The following is an 18,575-nucleotide window of genomic DNA, read 5'->3' on the forward strand; positions in this document are numbered from 1 at the left end:
AGTGCATATAGGAGTGCAGGCCACCTTATAATGAATTCCGCATGTTAATAATGCACCGTATTATGTATACTAGTTCACGCTATTCTTTTGTTTGTCCTGAAAGGGATCAAGAATCTACGATGTGCAGCTTCTACAGCAGAAGTGGGCAACTTGTGGCCTTCCAGACGTTTTGGACTACACCACCCATTATCCCTTATCGGCTATCCTGGCTCAGGCTGATGGGAGTTGTAGGCCAAAACATCTGGAGGGCCAGAATTGGCCTAACCTGCTGTACAGGATGGGGGCAGTGCGGGGAGGGGATATGGAATCGTCCTTAAAAATGAATTGTGCAGATTTCCAAAGAAAATGAGGGCAATATAATCCCCAAAGCAAACTGGAACTCCCTGTCTGTTGCACAAAGAGGAGGCGTGAGCTTCTGTTCTCATAAATGTAGGTTTATTGAAACATTTTCTTTTAAAAAAAATCACCATAGGACACCTGGGTTACTGGCTTTGAGTCTCTGAAGTACTACAGAAGAGGGAGCAATTGTACCATTTAATTACATTCTTTCTACATCAACCTTCCCCCCAACTGGGGATGTGTTGGACTCCCAACTCCCAGCAACCCTGGCCGGGAGTTGTAGCCCAGCCTGCCCTAATTATTGAGATGGGGGTAACAGGATGGGAGTGGACCTGTTTTCCTTTTGTGAGGGCATCGTACAGATTTTTCTTCAACCAGGGGAAAAAAAGAAACCCTGGTAGACGAGATGGTAAAAAGGGTGCATTTTACTTATGAACCTCACCTAAAACTGCTCGTGGAGATAGGTCCTCGGTCCTCGCACAAAGTGTGACACACACACCCCGCCGCAGTAATTTGAAGAGTGGCCATTTGGATCTGCGGGCGCCTTCAATGCCTTGTACCACGGTGCAGCGAGAGAGCTGAGAGCATCTCCCTTATTATTAGGAGCCGGTTGCTGGATTAATGAGATACCTTGGGTTTCTGCAGTAGCGTTTTGGTGAAAATGGCGACTGCAACGTGGCTCATGGCCCGTGGAGCAGTCTGGGCCTTTTAATTCCACACTTCATGTGGAATTGCTTTGCTTAGGTTCCAGGACAGGTATTGGCTGCAGCTCAGTTGAGACACACTTTACAATACAGCTGGATGCACCAGGGAAAAGGGCTACAAGCCTTTTTCTTTCTCTTCCTTCCTTCCTTCCTTCCTTCCTTCCTTCCTTCCTCTCTCTCTTTCTTTCTTTTCTTCCTTCTCCTTCCTTCCTCAACGTTCATTCTTACATGAGCCTGCACAGAGATATAAAAGACATCAAAGTCATCACTGCAACACGCCCTTCTGGCTGGAGAGCCAGTGGTCAGACCCGGACTCCGGTTCAGCCACTGAGTTCACTGGCTGATGCAGTGCTGGTCACTCACCTCTCCTCTTGACCTACCTCGCAAAGTCATTGTGAGGATAAGGGGTACTATGCTTACTCTAGGTGAATAGCCAGCTACCATGTATAACACAGCCTTCCCCAACCAGGTGCCCTGTTGGACTTCTGCACCCATCATTCCTAAATTCTGCCCTTCCAGGAAAGAGAACTGTCTTGCTAGTTTGCATAAATCAGGGGTAGCGCCTCAGGCCCACGGGCCAAATCCTGGGGTTGGGATTCCAATCTGGCCTGAAGTTCTGCAGATGGCCACGCGCCTTTCCCCCTGCACCAATGGTTCAGTGGTGTCCTGACTTTTCTGCAGTATTGTCCCCATTTTAAGAGTGCAGAAAAGGGCAACTAAATGATCAAGGGGCTGGAGCATCTCCCCTGTGAGAGAAGCTTACAACAGCTGGGATTGCTTATCTTGGGAAAGGAGGGCAAGGGGAGGCATGACAGAGGTGTGCAAAATTATGCAAGGTGTGGAGAAAGTGCATAGGGAGACATTTTTCTCCCTATCTCAAAATACTAGAACCCAATAGGGTCATCCCATGGAGCTGAATGGTGGGAGATGCAGGACAGATCAAAGGAAGGGCTTCTTCACACAGTGCAGTTAAATTATAGGATTTACTTCCACAAGATGTAGTGATGGCCACCAGCTTGGGTAGCTTTAAAAGGGAGTTAGACAAATCCATGGAGAAGGCGATCAGTGGCTACTAGTCCTGATGGCTCTATGCTATCTCCAGTACCAGAGGCAGCGTGCCAATGTACACCAGTGGCTGGGGAACGTGGGCGGGAGGGTGCTGTTGCGCTCATGCCCCGCTTGTGGGTTCCTGGTCGACAGCTGGTCGGCCACTGTGTGAACAGAACACTGGACTGGATGGGCCCTTGGTCTGATCCAGCAGGGCTCTTAGGTTCTTATGTCAAAATGCCTCTCCTAAGGCTTTGTTATTGCCAGGAGGAGCTTCAACCTACAATATGCTGGCATTTTTTCGGCCCCAGCCCCTTTTGCCTTTGCCACCACCCCTTCGACTTTGGCCCTGCCTACCACTGGAACGCAGCTCCTGACAGTGTCTTAGAAATGAAATTCAGTCCTCGGGCTGAAAGAGGTTCAACACCCCTGATTTAGCCAAAGCCAGTTCAGTAGGAGTTTGTAAGGAATCGTAAGGGGACAGGAACACAGGAAGCTGCCTTAAACCGAGTCAGTCCCTTGGTCCATCCAGCCCAATACTGTTGGCACTGACTGGCAGCAATGGCTCTCCAGGGTTTTGGGCAGGAGTTTTTCCAGCCCTACCTGGAGATGCTGCCGGGGAACTGAACCTAGGACCTCCTGCCTGCAGAGCAGGGGCTCTACCAATGAGATGCAGCCCTTTCCTTAAAAAATAAAGCAAGATTCTAGTCCTCATGGTTCTGAGTAAAGAGATGATTTAAATAGGAATATCGGAAGCTGCCTTACATCTTCTAAGACCCTCAGTCCATCTAACCCGGTATTGTTGACACTGACTGGCAGCAACAGTTCTCCGGGATTTCAGGCAGGGTTTTTCCTGCCCTACCTGGAGAGGCTGCTGGGAATCAAACCTGGGATTTTTTGAATGCAAGATGTACCACGGAGCTACAGCTGTTCCCAGTGTTACTATGCAGGAAAGGGTGAGGAAAAGAAAGCCTGGGCTGTGTGTAAGGGAGGCCCAGTCCCCTGTTCTTGCCACTTACACGTCTCCAGCTTCTCCTCCAGAAAGGAGATCTGCTCGCTGAGCGAATCTATCCTGTCCAGCTGTTGCACAGAGTGGACAAGCAGGCTGATGGGGTCCATGATGGTGCCCTCCATGCCTGGAGTTTCCAGTCTGAGAAACGGGGCCAAGGCACGCTGAAATTTCTACGAAGAAAGGGAAACAAAGAGAAGTGATGGGTAAGGAGGGACAATGGTTTTTTCCCCTAATGGCTGACTGCAGGGGTATTGCCAGGCATAAGCCCCGAATCTATTTCACAGTGCCCCGAGTGTCCAACGTTGCCAATAGAAGGGTTTTTTCCTCAGCTTAATTGCCATGCAGGGGGCAATTTTCAAGGGGGGGTTGCAGCTGGGGAGGGGAGAGTTGAGTCCCCTCCCCAGATGCTGCAGCACAGACCCCAAGAAATATCTCCCTGCATGGCCATTAACCCTGGGCGGGGGGGCGGGGGGACTTCTCCATTGGTTTTGGATGATCTGGGGCATGGAGAAAATTCAATTGAATATTTTATTTTATTTGAGACCATTTGGATGTGGAATTAATTGGCTGCTTTTGCCTCCTGTGAAACTTAAATACATCCTCATAATTTTTTCTAAATGTGTACATATAGATAGGATTTTGTATATAAAGGTTTGTCACCTAGGGGCCCAGGCCCAAATCTTTTAAGGGCCTGTCAACACCCCTGACTGGTTTGCACACCTGTGTAGCTGCTGCTGACAACAAAGAGAAAAACTCCAGTGGTTGCTTTGAGAAAACCCCAGTGGCCAAATCCTGCAAATCACAAGGTTAAGAACAATTTTTGGTAGGCATGCTATAGTCTGTTGCAGCAAAGAAAACAGAGTCTCATGACTCTGTAAAGCACAGATGGGCAACTTGGGGTCCTCCAGGTGTTGTTGCACTGCAATTCCCATCAGCCCCACTTGGCATAACCAATGGTGGGGGGTGCTGGAAGTTGTAGTCCAACACATTTGGAGGGCACCATGTTGCAAGGAAAGCTGGCTTACTGGGTAACACACACACAGAGACACGCACCCTGTGCTCACCTCTTCCAACACTGCCATTCTGTTTTTCAGCTCCTTCACTTCATCTTCCACCAATGGGTTGGAGGTTCCAGCTGACAAACAAAAGAAGTGTGAGTGAGGACTCTTGTAAGAGGGCACTCTGGATTCCCTGAACAAAACCAGAGGTTGAACATGGCCAGGGACTAAGAGGTCAAGGGTTTCCCAACAGGTCCGTGGGCACCTTTGGAATATTTATTTACTTATTATTTAGTACATTTCTAATCTGCCTAATAATTAATGTTCTCTGGGTGGATTACAGCCAGTTAAAACATTAAAATGCCACTTCAAAACACAGCTAAAATGTAAAATACACTACAAATATTTAAAAGAATAAAATACAGTATAATGCTAGACAATAAATAGAACAGGAATCAATCAAACAGCCATAATAATCTAGAACTAGACCTCTAAAATAATAAATTTATTACAGTTATAGCCCACCTTTTTTTCATCTTGCAAAGACCCCAAGGCTCCTAATTCTCTATTTTGTCCTCACAACAACCCTGTGAGGTAGGCTAAGCTGAGAGTCAGTGACTGGCCCAAAGTCACCCAGTAAACTTCATGGCCAAGGGAGGACTAGAACCGGTCTCCTGAGTCCCAGTCCAAAAACTAACCTGGGTAAACTTTGGTCCAGTTACTGGCTCTCCACCTAACCTACCTCACAGGGTGGTTGTGAGGATAAAAGGGAGAGGAGTAGGATCACATATGCTGCTTCGGGCTCCTTGGAGGAAAAACAGGAGATAAATATAATAATGAATGAATGAATGAACAAACATTCCAAATGTGCCCACTGACCAGCAAAGGTTGGGGACCCCTGGCCTCCCCTCCCTGAACATAAGACATAAACAAACAAAGGGCGCTAAGAGCATCCTTTTTGGAGAACCTCCGAATCAGTCCGAGCAGACAGCCCATTTTCCTAGCACCAAAGCAGGGTCTGAGCTGGCACACGGGGGATGTCGGTGCACACCTCTACCAGTTACTGTTGACGTGGGGTGGGGGCGGGCAGTATTCTCCTCGGCAGGCTGCAGATTTTGGAGACGATGCAAGGTTCCGCCACGTGTGCACTGATGCGCAGCTCCGCCACATCTGTCCGGCGCAGGTGCTGCTCCGCTGCGCATTATTACTCACGGTACGAGTTTGAAGTGGCACAGCGCGTACCAAAAGTAATAATGAGCTGCGGTCAGCCTTGGGGCGGCGCTCCTCCTCCAGGGCTCCTGGATCTCGCTGGGGCGATGAAGGTGAAATGCAGGGATGCTGCTGCTTCACACCTCTTAGGCTGGAGCTGCTGAACCTCTCATGGCCCGAAGGCCAAATTCCATTCCGGAGAAGCTCTCGGGAGCCGCGTTCCAGCAGTGGGTGGAGCCAAAGGCAAAAGGGGCAGGGCAAAAATACCAGTACATTCTCGCTTAAAGCTCCTACTGCCAGTGACTCAGCCTTAGGAGAGGCATTTCAACCTTTGAGAAAATGGGGGGTGGGGGTGGAGGGAGTGAACAAAGCCTAGGAAACAGCCAGTGGTCTAGCAGTCAATTTGGAAATGCAGGTTCTCATCCTGACTCTCCCCATAGCCGTGACTCTCCTGACTCTCTCTCCAAGGAGAGTCCAAAAATTGCGGGCATCTGTGTTGATCCAGATCAACAAACCGGTGCTTGAGGTTTTCGTCTCCACCAGGAGCAGGTCTTTTGTAAGGCTGATGGGTCTGAATTGCCCCTTCAAGAGCAAACCTCCCCAAAATACTTTGCATTACAACAAGGAACTACATAGGGGGGGATTTATCCCCACCCCACCTCCCAACTACTGTGAGAATTGCAGCTCAGCTCTGAGGGAGCAGGGAAGTCCGCCAGGGGCAGGGAAAAGGTGACGTCAGTGTCCCTGCTAACAGAAACGTCCTGATGCATTCACCCTGCGAGCCTTGGATCCACTACACCACTGGAAAGAACCAAAAGGGGTGTGTGGCCAGGGGAAGGGGTGTGGCCATTTGAGAAGCCCCAGGGGAGTGGCTTTAAAGTTCGGTACCCCTGTCTTAGGGTTAGACAACCCAGGAGAACGGGTCTCTCTCTTTCCTTGAGCGCCATCCATCAGCCACGATCGAGCGTGCAAATTCCAGGCCTGACGCTTTCCGCAATACACACGGCCCAAAGACATTCACTTGACGGACACCAAACTTACCCAGGCCAGCAGCGATGGAGGCGTCGGTGGGCACTTCCAATGCCTGGCACGTTTTCCCATCCTCGTGGAGCTCGTACCCTCTCCGGCAGGCACAGCGATAGCTGCCCGCCACGTTGCGGCAAACCTGGCTGCAGCCGTGTCTCCCTCCGACACATTCGTCCACGTCTGAAAACCCACAGGACAAAAAAGGCCTTTGGGGACACCGCCCTGGAGGAGCGATCCGCTCGTCCAAGAAAGCAGGGCGGAGCAGGCCCCTTCAACGCCCCCTTCCAGGGCTTGTCTGCACTGAGTTCAGGCAGGGTGGGAGGCTGGCCAGAGCTCCGTTGGCCGCATGAACCACAAGGAAATGGTGGCGTCCCCTTGCTGAACCTTGAAACGGCCGAGCAGGGGCCGTGTGAAGTCAGCTCGGGGCCCAGAGAGCAGGTGGGGTGTTACCTGACGTTTCCCACGCCCAGCCAAGCCGGCAAGAGCTGCGGTGCTCTCAGCGTCTGTTTACCAGCCAGATTTTGTGTCTTGGCTACACTCCCTTCTACTTCCAGTCACCTGTGCTGCTGGCCAGGTACCTGCTGATACACTGGGTGCTGCGCTTTCCCCTCCGACCGTTGCGAGGGGGTTTCCACCGCCACCCTGGCTTCCCTCTGGGAGCCTGACTTGCTGCTGATTGCCTGCATTTTATCTCCCTCCCTCCGCCCGCCAAGTCGAGGAACTTTCCAGGTTTGCTTCAAGTTGGTGTGTTTGTTTATTTGATTTATACCCCGCCTTTCCACCCCCAAAATGGGGCTCCAGGCGGTGAACAGTAATAAAACCAAGACGAAGATGAACTTAGGGCGCAATCCAATGCAGGTTTGGACAGGAAAAGGTCCTACAACTCCCAGCATGCCCCAGCCAGCCATAGTGGAAGCTGTGGGACGTTTTTCTGTCTAAACACACCTAGGAATGCGCCCTTGGTGAAAACAAGCGTAAAAACAAATAGATTAAAAACACAGTTTTAAAAAATGGAACAATACAAAAGACAGCATCCAACCCAACAGAATCTGTGTCAGCATCAGATCAGCTCATATGTCAATGGCCTGCCCCCATAAAAATGTCTTTTGCCTGCCACGGGAGGGATAGCAGAGAGGCAGTCACCTAGTTGTTACAGTGTTGGACTAGGGCTGGGGAGACCCGAGTTCAAGTCCACACTCAGACTGGAAGCTCACTGGGTGACTCTGGGCCGGTCCCTGACTCTCAGCCTCACCTCCCTCACAGGGCTGTTGGGAGGACAGTGGAGAGGAGGAGGAGCACGTGAGCCGCCTTGGGCTCCTTGCAACAGGGACAAAGGTGGGGGAGAAATGCAATAATAAATAATAAACAATGAAAAGTCTGAAAGCGCCAGAAAGGGTGGGCTTTTACCTGTTAGGCAGCCCCTTCCTGTCCATCCGGAAGGGCAGACACACTTGTTAGGGAGGAGGCACCGGCCCCCATTTTGACACGGTGGCCAGCAGACCGCTGCAAGAGACGTGCACAGTTACAGCTGCGACACAGGCAGAAGGTTAGTTTCCTTAATGTTCGCTCCCGTATTTTATCGCTGAAATGCTGCCTTTCCTAAAACAATGTGTCGCTTCGCAAAATAGATGACCAAAAAGAAGGTGGCACCACAAACAAGGGGGGGAAATGGGGAAGGAAACTCTGGATGCAGAAAGAAAAAATATTGGTAGGTGCAACACATTTCGGGAATCCTTCCTGAGGGGCACGCTACGTAACACACATGTAAAGAATGGGAAATAATCAGAAAATGAAACAAAATAAAATGACACGCGCTCTCTAGCTAAGCAGAATTGAAGCAAAATGGCTCCAACTATTTTTGTGAAAAAGACTGAAACATCAACAGCTGTAAACAAGAGACAACCAAAAATGTGTTGTTGTTTTTTCCTGTTGTTCAAAAGTAGAAACATGAAAGATATAAGCAGAACAACATTGTTCAACGGACAAAACATCTAAGAATAAAACAACCCTTAAAAATGAAAAATTACTGCGCAAAAAACCACCCAGAACAGTACACATACAGAGTATGCACATTTATCTTTAAAAGACACATGAAACATCTAGACCCATAAATCAAAAAGAACTTAATATCAAAGATCATCTTGAAAAGGGGTCATATTTCATATTGAGCAAGAGACGGTATTTCATTTGATTAGGTTTCATTTTCGTTTTCTGATTTATTTTGAACCGCTTACAAGGGGCAACAAAACCACGCAGAGTCTTCACTTGAGCCCTCTTCAATCAAAATTTGTTCCACATGGGAAAACTATTCAGAGGTGCCGCATTAGTGTGGTTTTGCCCATACTGCACCAAAGGAATCTGCACTTAATATTTCTTTCTTTTCTCTTTTTTTAAACCTACAATGCTGGTGGGACAAGATTTTGGATTACCCAGGACAAGAACAGCTTTAACCTGTCCAGCCAAAAAGGTTCTTATATTTTACTAGCTTCTCATGGGTTGGAATACCCTTAGTTTGAAATAGTGAAGCCTTCCAGCAAACTTCCACAGCTTCAGAGTTGGACACATTATGCCTGCCCCATCTTAGCGTATCCAGGCCCGTTGGTACGCCCATGCCATGGGATGCCATATAGACGGCTGAGGGAGGGGTCTGTCCATTCCCCTGAGGAGGGGGCTGCCCCACGGGGGTGGGGAGGGGTCAGGTGTATCCCTACGCTCCTCGGCCTCCTAATCGACCTTGGCTTCAAACTGTACGGATTGCAAAGCTATGCACTACTTTGGGAAGTCTGCCAGCTAGTGGTTGAAGGTGTCACTGCAGTTTGCAACCACATGGAAACAGTTAAATTAATTACAATTAATTAACGCATTTAAAGAACAAAACAACCCCAGGGTGCACACCCTTAAGGTTCACTTAGTATGCATGCCAAGTTTCAGGTGTCTAGGTTTCACGATCTTGGCACTATAGTGCAGATGGACAGACAGACATCTTTTGTTATTATATACATAGATAAGAGGCTTACCTATACTGCATCCAAACTGGGAGGGGCCATTCACCCATCTCCACCCAGGACAACATCCGTACGCTGGCTGAGAAACCTTCCGATATGCCTGGCGCTGTGCAATCCTGTAGGTAGTTCTGCAAACATGGTAACAGAAAAAGGATTTAGCAATCAGGGCTTGCAAGTACTTTAAAGAAAAATCCATTTCCAGAAGAAAAAGGCAACCAAACTGATCGAGGGGCTAGAGCAAGCCCCTACGAGGAAAAGCTAAAGCGTCTGGAGTTTTCTAGCTTAGAAAAAAGTAGGGATGTCAGAGAAATCTGCAGTGGATTCAAACAAGATCTGAGTTCTCTGCATATGACCTGCAGAGCCTGCAACGGACCGGCTTTTTGCGAGTCATGCAGATTCCGTGGACTTGTGGACCAGTTTTTCACGGGCGGGAGGAGATATCTGCTCATTGCATTAGTGCCAATGTGCATTAGAACATTAGCACTAATGCACTGTAACGCTAATGCACACCTGCGCAAAATTAGTTAATGTGCATTAGCAGTCATTCACATTGAGGAATGCAGATTAGCGCATTTGGGCAAATGCACATTGGTGCTAATGCAAAAAAGCGCTAATCCAAATTAGCACAAGTAGAACAAAATTCTGGTTAAAAATATCTGATTCCATCAATTAGTGGAAGACAGAACGAAAGACGCCTGACAATCCCCAAAACACAGACAGAACAGATTTAACAAAATCCATTCATCCCTAGAAAAAAGATGACCAAGAGGAAAACCAGGACAGACATTTATAAAATGATGCATGGACAGAGAATTAGACAGGGAGAAGGTTTGTTCTGCCTCTCACATAACAAAAGACCTCCCCGGGGTCAGCCAACGAAATTGATTTGGCAGGAGATTCGGGACAGAAAAAAAAAGTTAATAAATAATATCATAATTCCTGTTCAGCATTAATATGTGCAGAGTTTCCCCACTTCTCTAGAACAGGAATTGCTCCATACCTGTACGTGCTGCAAAGCCTGGACCCCTGGCACAAGGTGAGGTAGGGCTGGTAGACGGGCTGGACGTGAGATACGAGGTAAGACACAGAGTGGCTTTTCACCTCCACGGAGCACACTCTGTTCCTGTGAACAAGCCATCCCAGCACAGTGTCAGACAGCACGGCGTGAGCCCCAAGGCAACGGAGCTGGGTGGTGTATGCCCAGAGTCTGAGATTTGGCCTCCTACTGCACAACCAGCTGCCTTCCAGATGTGTCGGACAAAAAGGCCCATCCTCCAAAGCCAGCATGGCTCGCTCTCCCGGCAGAGGCTGCGAGGGGGAGGAGCAATGATCCCAGCTCGGATCCCGCCCCCTGATCCCGAGGTCATAGCCGTTTTAGGTGCAATCCTATGTATGTTTAGACAGGAAAAAAGGCCTCCAACTCCCAGCATGCCCCAGCTAGCACAGCTGGGTGGGGCATGCTGGGAGTTGTAGGCCTTTTTTCTGTCTAACCATGCATATGATTGCGCCCTTAAAGTTTTATTTTATTTGCTCTGACCTATCAGAAATTAGAAGCAGTTGCTAAAGTCTGAATGGTGGTGTTGTATGTAGGAAGAAAGGTGGGTGGCTTCACAACTGAAATAATACACATGGCCGTCTAAATGGGGGAAGATGTTTTTCCATGCTGGCTGGGGAATGCTGGGAGTTGTAGGACTTTTTATGTCTAAGCATGCATAGGATTGCACCCTAAATCCAGGGTCTAAAATTACTTCACCACCCCAATGGTCAAGCAGGCTGGGGACAAAAGCAAAGGACTTGCCTGGACCGGGAGAAACGTTCCGTGCTGGTCACTGCAAGAAGAAGGAAGAGGAGAAACCCATGGAGGAGATAGCTGCCCCTCTGCATTTCCTATCCTCTTCTGCTGGGCCAATCCCCTACTCGAGTGAAGCATGTAGGACGTCCGGGGACTCGCACAGGTCACCACCACGATGGCCTGATCAGCGAGCAAACCTGGAAGCAGAAAGAGCCAGCGATCTGAAGCCTGGCGAAACAGATGGGATGGAAAAGATATCGGGCGTCGTATTCAGTAGTGCACCTAGGACTGGAATTTGGGGCAACGCTCAGGACCCCACAGCTCAGGGGGTCCCCAAATGTTCACCCAGAGAGCAGCAGGCGCAGAAGCCAACTCCATGTTATTCCATTGTGGTGCTGCTATTTCAGTGGGTTTAAGATGCAAAACTGCACATGCCCAGAGTTGTTGTTGTTAAATCAGGGTTGGTCAAGGGTTGTTGTTGTTCCAACACATCAGGAATGGTGTGTTTTGGTTTTGCTTGCTGCCTCTTGGTTTTTTTAAAATTATTATTATGTTGTTGGTCTCCAGGGCGTTTGACTCAATGGTCTTATAGGCCCCTTCCAACCCTACTATTCTATGATTCCTAATCCAGTCATGCTGAAACTTTTTTTCCACCATACAATTGGAGTAATACAATAAGTGTTATATACATCAGTCAGACATCCCTTCTCTGAATTGCTTAAATAAGTTATAGAGAGAGAGCTTCAGCTACTGGGCAGTATAGAAATAAATAAATAAACAAATAAAATATAGACATTTTCACTTTCACTTATATATACATTACGTGTCTCTTAAATCATAAAGTTACCAAAAAACAGTATTCTCTTATGTATTTATAGATAACTAAGGGTGCAACCCTATCAGATCCGCCCTGGGTACTTGTAAGCCTCCGAACTCGGAGGCGTAAGTGTATCCCCTGCATGCTGGCTAGACGGGCGTTTCTGCGGAGGCTTCGGGGAGGGAGACGGAAGGAGGCTGGGGACCGCTGGGGATAACTCGGATCCTGGCATCCCTACTCTTCTCTCTGCCCTGCCCACTGACATTCCCCCTTTCACCCCTCTACGAGCTCGCATCTCCGGCCTCAGGTCCAGGAATCCGAAATATCCCATGCCCCCCAGCCACTGTGTAGAGGACATAGGATTGCTTCCTAAATCAAGTTACTGAAAAACAAAATTTAATATTTGGATATATTGCCTTATGCCTACAGAAATTAATAAAGCGTGTCCAATTTTTTACAAATGTTGCCCCTCTTTGTCTTTTTTCAGCAGTTCTAATAGAATATGTTAATCCTGTCATCATAGCAAAGTCCCACATTTTCTCCAACCGTGCATCTCTAGATGGTGTTATCTGTCCTCCCCACATTTCTGCATACAATATTTCTGCTGCAGCCAACATATAAGCTGTTAATTCCTTACATATGAGGAGTTGTTCTAATATATCAGGAATGTAGTGGCAGTTGGAAAGTATGGCATGAAGGCTGGCAGAGGGGGAAGAAAAATGTCGGCTGTGTGTTTCACAGCTGCAGTAATACACATGGCCATCTAAAGACACACACACAGAGAGACACACACACAATAAGACCCAATGTGATGCAGTGGTTGAAGTGTTGGCCTGGGACTCAGGAAAGCCGGGTTCTAGCCCCACTCAGCCAAGAAGCTCACTGGATCACTTTGGGCCAGGCACTCAATGTAACAAATAAGTAAAATAAAGATCATTAAGTCCAGGGTCTAAAATTACCCAGCTCCACCACTGGTCATATTATTACCTAAATTCACTGTTTATCAAAAAACAACAAAGATAACAATAACTGTGCACAATTTTGCAAAGGAAGGAAACCTGTAATAGAGTCTCTCCATGAACACGGATTCTACCCTTTTGCAAAAACAAGGCAAAGCAGATGCGTCTGATGAAGTGGGCAGTGGCCACGAAAGCTGATGCCAGAATAAGTTTGTTAGTCTTGAAGGGGCCACAAGACTCCTTGTGGGGTTTGCTGCAACGGACTAACAGAGCTACCCCTCTGGAAATCTGTATTGCAAGTGATTATGGCTTGGAAGAAACACTAACGAGGATATATTTTAAGGAAGCAAGGAAATGTAATTTAAATTTTGAATTAGGATCGGCATTTAGGATTACAGCCTGACACGAAGGACACTGTAAGATTCCTCTATGGAGCGAGACACTCAAGATGAATCGAGCAGGAGAGACTTGTTGCCACCCTACAGGAAAAGGGAGACAGGGTGGCAGTCACTGGCCAATCTGACCTAGAAGGAAATGGCCAGGGTATGGAAGACAAAGCATCCAGACAAAGGATATTTCAAAGGCTCAGCACCATGCATTCCCTCATCTGGATGCTCCACCCTGGAGGTGGAGGAACATTTATATATTTTTTTAAAAAACTGGTGTATATAGGCTCACAGCCTCTGGTACTGGAGGTAGCATAGAGTCATCCTGACTAGAAGCCACTGATAGCCTTTTCCTCCAGGAATTTGTCCAACTCCCTTTTAAAGCCAACCAAATTAGTGGCCATCACGACATCTTGATGTTAAACTATGGAAGGGAATTCCATAGTTTAACTCTGCGCTGTGTGAAGAAGGACTCCCTTTGATGTGTCCTGAATCTCCCACCCGTCAGCTTCATGGGATGGCGCTGTTATCAGAGATGAAAAACAAATATGGAATCCATGGGATTCCTGGATCCGAGAAGACGACAGAGACCGCAGGTATGTCGGTCCAATTCAGCAAAAAAGCTTTGGTGGACCACAACCTATGAAGTATTATGCTCAGCTGGCAGTATATAATTTACCTGTTTTATAATATTTATTGTATTATGTTTATGATAGATAGCCATGACTACAAAGAGATTTGGGGGTGAGGGTGCGGAGAGATAAGAGGTGTATGCAGACATAGGAAAAACTCGACAATTGCCCACAAGAACATAGGGGGAGAAGCGCATCCTTTCTTGGAAACCTCCAAACTGTCAAGGCTGCTCTTGCACAAATACCCCTGAACCTATTCATCTGAAAGTTGGTAATCTGGATCCTTTCAGAAAAGGCAAGTATGCCTGCAATTTTCATCCAAATCTGGCAGGAAGTAAAAAGGTTATTTTAAAAACAAACACAAAATGGAAGGGAGTCTAGCACAAAAACCCCTACACCTATTTGTCTGAAACTTGGCAGGTTTCATTCCCTGACAAGAGGCCACTATGGCTGCAAATTTAATACAATTCTGTCGAACAACAGCAACAACAAACAGTTACAGTTTGTTGATTTCCAAGCACAGTGCTTCGGATTCCTGGGATTCAGACTCGCTCCTGAATTGGGCAATTTTCCCCAGTCAGGGTCCGAACAGAGTCTTGGGGTTGGTGTAGACCCCTAGTTTTACCACCGCTTTTATGTGCTTCCATGACTCCAAAAATCTCAGTACACATCAAAGTGCAGTAACATAATTATTTGGTAGGCAGATAAAATTCCAGCAGTGCGATCCAACTTGGAGCCAATTCGCATCTCCAGCATTCCTCATCATCAGCAACTTTGACTAAGTGAGAACGTTGTCGGCTAATAGAAAACATTCCCACAACACATAATGAAGGACCGTTGCTGCATCCTGAAGAGTTGCAGGCCGAATGGATGCACGCGACGCAGTAAATGGAGTGTGAGGCCTAAACCCTGCACCTTATTCACCCTAGGTTTCATTTAAATTACCCAACTACAGATTGAAATAGACAGGAAGAGCTGTACCTCAGGGGAAGAGGGCAAACTTCGCATGCAGAAGGTCCCAGGTTCGATTCCTGACATAATCTCCAAGTAGGGTTGCAAAAGAATCCCACCTGACCCCATGGAGGGAGACTGCCAGACACAGCTAGACGGCACAATGGTCTAACTCGGTATATGGCAATTTCAAATATGCCTTCCTCACTTGCATTTAAGCAAGACTTCAATATGGATTGCTTTTCGAGACAGGGAAGTATCACATAGCATATGACTTAATAAAATAAGATCTACCAGAAGGGGAAAAGAAGGCACCTTTAACTGCTTGCTTTTCCCATAACATTCGTTACTGGGCAGATTAGAAATGCACTAAATAAATAAACAACAGAATCTATTAGCAAGATACACCAGAACCAAAAATGAACCAAAACCTAAATCAAGCGCATTGTTAATTCTCCGCCTCACAGATTGAACTGGGAGATGGTGGGATCACACCACGGAAAGGCAGTGGCGCTCGTCTGCGGCAGCAAAAATAACGGTCTTGCAGCACCTGAAAGTCTAACAAATTTAGTCCGGCGTGACCTTTCATGGATGCTGTCCCCTTCCTCGGATGGACGAAGTGATAACCTCACATTACATTTCACGCATTTTAAGAAGTGGGCTGTAGTCTGGAAAAGCTTATGGCAGGATGAATGCGTTGGTTTGTGAGGTGCCACAGTGCTCTTCATTGTTTTCACCAGCCCAAGTCACTAGCTCTCAGCATGCCAAAAGACAGGATCGAGGGACAGTCTACTCCACAGGACTGTTGTTGAGACCAAGCCCAACTGTAAAGCATGCTCAGTTCGCGATTTCCAGAGGGCCAGGCTCGGTAATCTACTGCAGAAAAAGCAATACGGCCCCGCTGATGCCATAATCAATGCAACCGCCTTCGCGCGCCACAAGATTCCTCGGTACTTTCGATTTGCAAAGCGTGCTGCCAAACATGGGCAGCAGCGACTCTTAGGAACCCAGCGCGCGTTCGTTCTATAAGAAACCCCACCCACAAACACCCGACTTTGCCTTCCTTCGTGCTCCGTTTAAATCCACTTGCGTTTTAGTGCCACTAGGCGGAGGTACCTGCTCGTTTGTATTAATAAATGTTTCAAATAGAGGGGAAAAGCAGCTTTGCATCTTGAGCTGCGAGCGTCCGTGTGCTCCGATCTCCCGTGCAAAAAAAGAAGGGGGCGGCGAAGGAAGCAGAGAGAGACTCTCCGGAGGGGAAACACCAGTCCCAAGTCCCATTGTTCAAGCAGCTCCTAAATCTGCGCACGGGACTGTCTCTCCTTCCCTCTGTTCCTTTGCTTCCTTCATTCCTTTGCAAGAAAAGGCTGCGAGACCCGAGGTCTTCCCCGCCGCCCCTGCAAGCCAAACGCTGCCCCAGGGGACCCCCCACCCAGCCACACACAGGACAGAATTGCGCTCCCTTCTCTGGTTGTTTTTGGGGGGCTGCAAATATATACGTATCTATAACCACGCAAAGTTCCAGAGGAGGAACCCAAAAAGCGAAACCACAGCACAGGCTCTTTCCCCCTTGTCCCAGCTCCGGTAGCTGTTCGGCTTGGCTTTTCTGCATTCATCCAATGGTGCGAAGAAAAAAGGGAGAGGGGGAGAGAGACCGACATGAGAAACTGACATCCTTTCAAGACGCATCGCGCCGCGGCTGAAGCGTTACTCACTTTTCCTTCAGAGTCGCGGACAGGCGCCTTGGCGAATTGGGTGGCTTGGGAGGAGAGGGAGGGGCCGGCGACTTCCCCCCCACAGGAGAAACCAACCCCCTGGGCTGCCCTCCTCCCGTCCCCCACCCGGCGTAACCACAACCCGAGATGCTGAAACCCTCCAGGTCTCTCCGTTTCTCTGTCCACTGATCTCATGGAAAGGACTAAACCAGCCTCATCCCCCACAAACCTGGCTCCTTCCAGATGGGTCGGACTGCAACTCCCATCATCTGGCGGGCCTCAGGTTTGTGGGGGGAAGGCTTGGATTAGCCAGATCTGAGTTTTGCACTGTCGTTGGAGAGAGAGACAAGAGCAACAGCTTCCTTCCATTGCCTTGCTTTTAATTCAATTGTTTTTATGTTATGTTGTAATGAAGGTTTTGTTTTGGGTTTTTCCAGTTCTGTCTTTCAGTGTTAGCTGCCTCAAGGGCAGTTTTTGGGCAGGAAGACGGGATATAAATAAAATAAATAAGCAATACACTTTTCTTTTTTACAATGAGGTCCGCAAACTGCAAAGAGGAAGGAACTCTTTCTTTCTCTCCCCCACCCCCCCGTACCTCCAAAAGCTGGAAACATCCATCACAAGAAACATTCAAAAATCCGTATCATGTAACCCCTTTATTAGGTATTTATTACACACTATGGATTTTGGAAATTGTCTTAGGAACATGGCTGCCTTTGTTTTTTGTCAGCACAAGAAAACGACCCCGCCAGCACACCACCCGCCAAGGGGCCACTTCAGCAGGAATCAAGCTAGCAGCCTTAAGCACACAGCCTTGTGTCCACCCATCCCACGGAATCTAAAGTGAAACATGAAGGTTATTTCTTCTGGAATCTTGAGATCTAGAAATTTCAGTCCGACAATCAGCTGATGAGAGAGCTGATCAAACTGCTCCTGGACTGGCTCACTGGTAGAGCTTTGCGTGCGGAAGGTCCCACGTTCAATCCCTGGCATTTCCAGGTATGGCTGGGAGAACTCCTGCCTGAAACCCTGGAGAGGCGCTGCTGCCAGTCAGTGTCGACAACACTGGCCTAGATGGACCTAGGGCCTGACTCTGTCTATGGAAGCTTCCTAGGTTCCTGACGCTACTTATAGCTGTTCCCTGTCTACACAGAAATGAACCCTGCCGATTTCGGTGGAGCTTACTCCCAGGTAAAGGCTGCTTCCCCATGTTGCTGCCCTTCCCCATCCAGGGTTCAGCAGCTGCAACAAATGGCTTGAACGGGACATCACAGCGGGGCCGGCCTTTCCTATTGCTCCCTCTCAAATGCAGTTCAGTTGCACAGTCACCAAGCATCACCAAACTGCACCCAGGGATGTGTAAACATACCACTTTACACCCAATCCTTTGCATTTTTATTGTCTTTTATTCCGCACCCTGCACCTTCCACATAAGAGAGCTTTGGCTATTGGGTGGTATAGAAATGAAATTAAATGAAATAAATAAATAAATAAATAACTGTGTTCCCAGGGCAGGGAGCGACTTTCAAAAAAACACAATAATTAGCCTGACAGAAGCAGGACATTTGCTTGGAAGTGGCCTATTCCATGAAACGGGACTTGGGACTTATTTCCAACTAGGAACCTTCTCCAGCCTGCTGGAGGGGAGGGCCAGCTGTGTTTTTTAACTGACCCTGGTCTTATGCACATCAGCACATGCATTTTCTCTGTCCATGCAGCACATTCCTATGCAGATTTACTCAAAAGGCTCTGTGGCTTCCACAAGGACAGCCATATCAATATTTGGCAGCAAATAAAACAACAAGAGTCCTGGGCTACAGTTGCCAACTTTTCAACTGGCCTCTGTAACTGCGCCTTTAAACGCAGCACAATCTGCAGCAATTAGCAGGTCTCCACACTGCAAAAAAAAAAAAAAAAGCCTCACCCGCTAGACTTCGTTAAAGGCGAAGCGACAGAGGCTGGTTGGAAAGTTGGCGACTTTGC

The 18,575-nt window shown here is 48.0% G+C and overlaps 1 protein-coding gene across 9 annotated transcripts in view; it reads right to left on the reverse strand.

Moving 5' to 3' along the window:
* Positions 1-415: 415 nt before the first annotated feature.
* The window catches only part of EGFL7 (EGF like domain multiple 7), a 36,214-nt gene continuing 18,054 nt past the window's right edge, over positions 416-18,575 (reverse strand). For 4 of the 9 annotated variants that reach the window (XM_084820790.1, XM_084820791.1, XM_084820788.1 and 1 more), the window contains exons 3-10: positions 11,139-11,329; positions 10,341-10,463; positions 9,353-9,468; positions 7,743-7,838; positions 6,351-6,515; positions 4,167-4,237; positions 3,110-3,272; positions 416-1,277 (exon numbers count right to left, since the gene is read on the reverse strand). In XM_084820790.1, coding sequence (XP_084676916.1) covers positions 1,255-1,277; positions 3,110-3,272; positions 4,167-4,237; positions 6,351-6,515; positions 7,743-7,838; positions 9,353-9,468; positions 10,341-10,463; positions 11,139-11,224 — 843 coding nt within the window. In that variant the 5' untranslated portion in view covers positions 11,225-11,329 and the 3' untranslated portion in view covers positions 416-1,254. Of the gene's footprint in view, positions 1,278-3,109; positions 3,273-4,166; positions 4,238-6,350; positions 6,516-7,742; positions 7,839-9,352; positions 9,469-10,340; positions 10,464-11,138; positions 11,330-14,907; positions 16,765-18,575 lie in introns of those variants that run through there. The other 5 variants (XM_084820792.1, XM_084820793.1, XM_084820795.1 and 2 more) reach the window with 5 other exon arrangements.

This window comes from Heloderma suspectum, chromosome 14 (assembly GCF_057233095.1).
Source record: "Heloderma suspectum isolate Gila_16-S chromosome 14, 16-S_ref, whole genome shotgun sequence".
In the NCBI taxonomy this organism is placed as follows: domain Eukaryota; kingdom Metazoa; phylum Chordata; class Lepidosauria; order Squamata; family Helodermatidae; genus Heloderma; species Heloderma suspectum.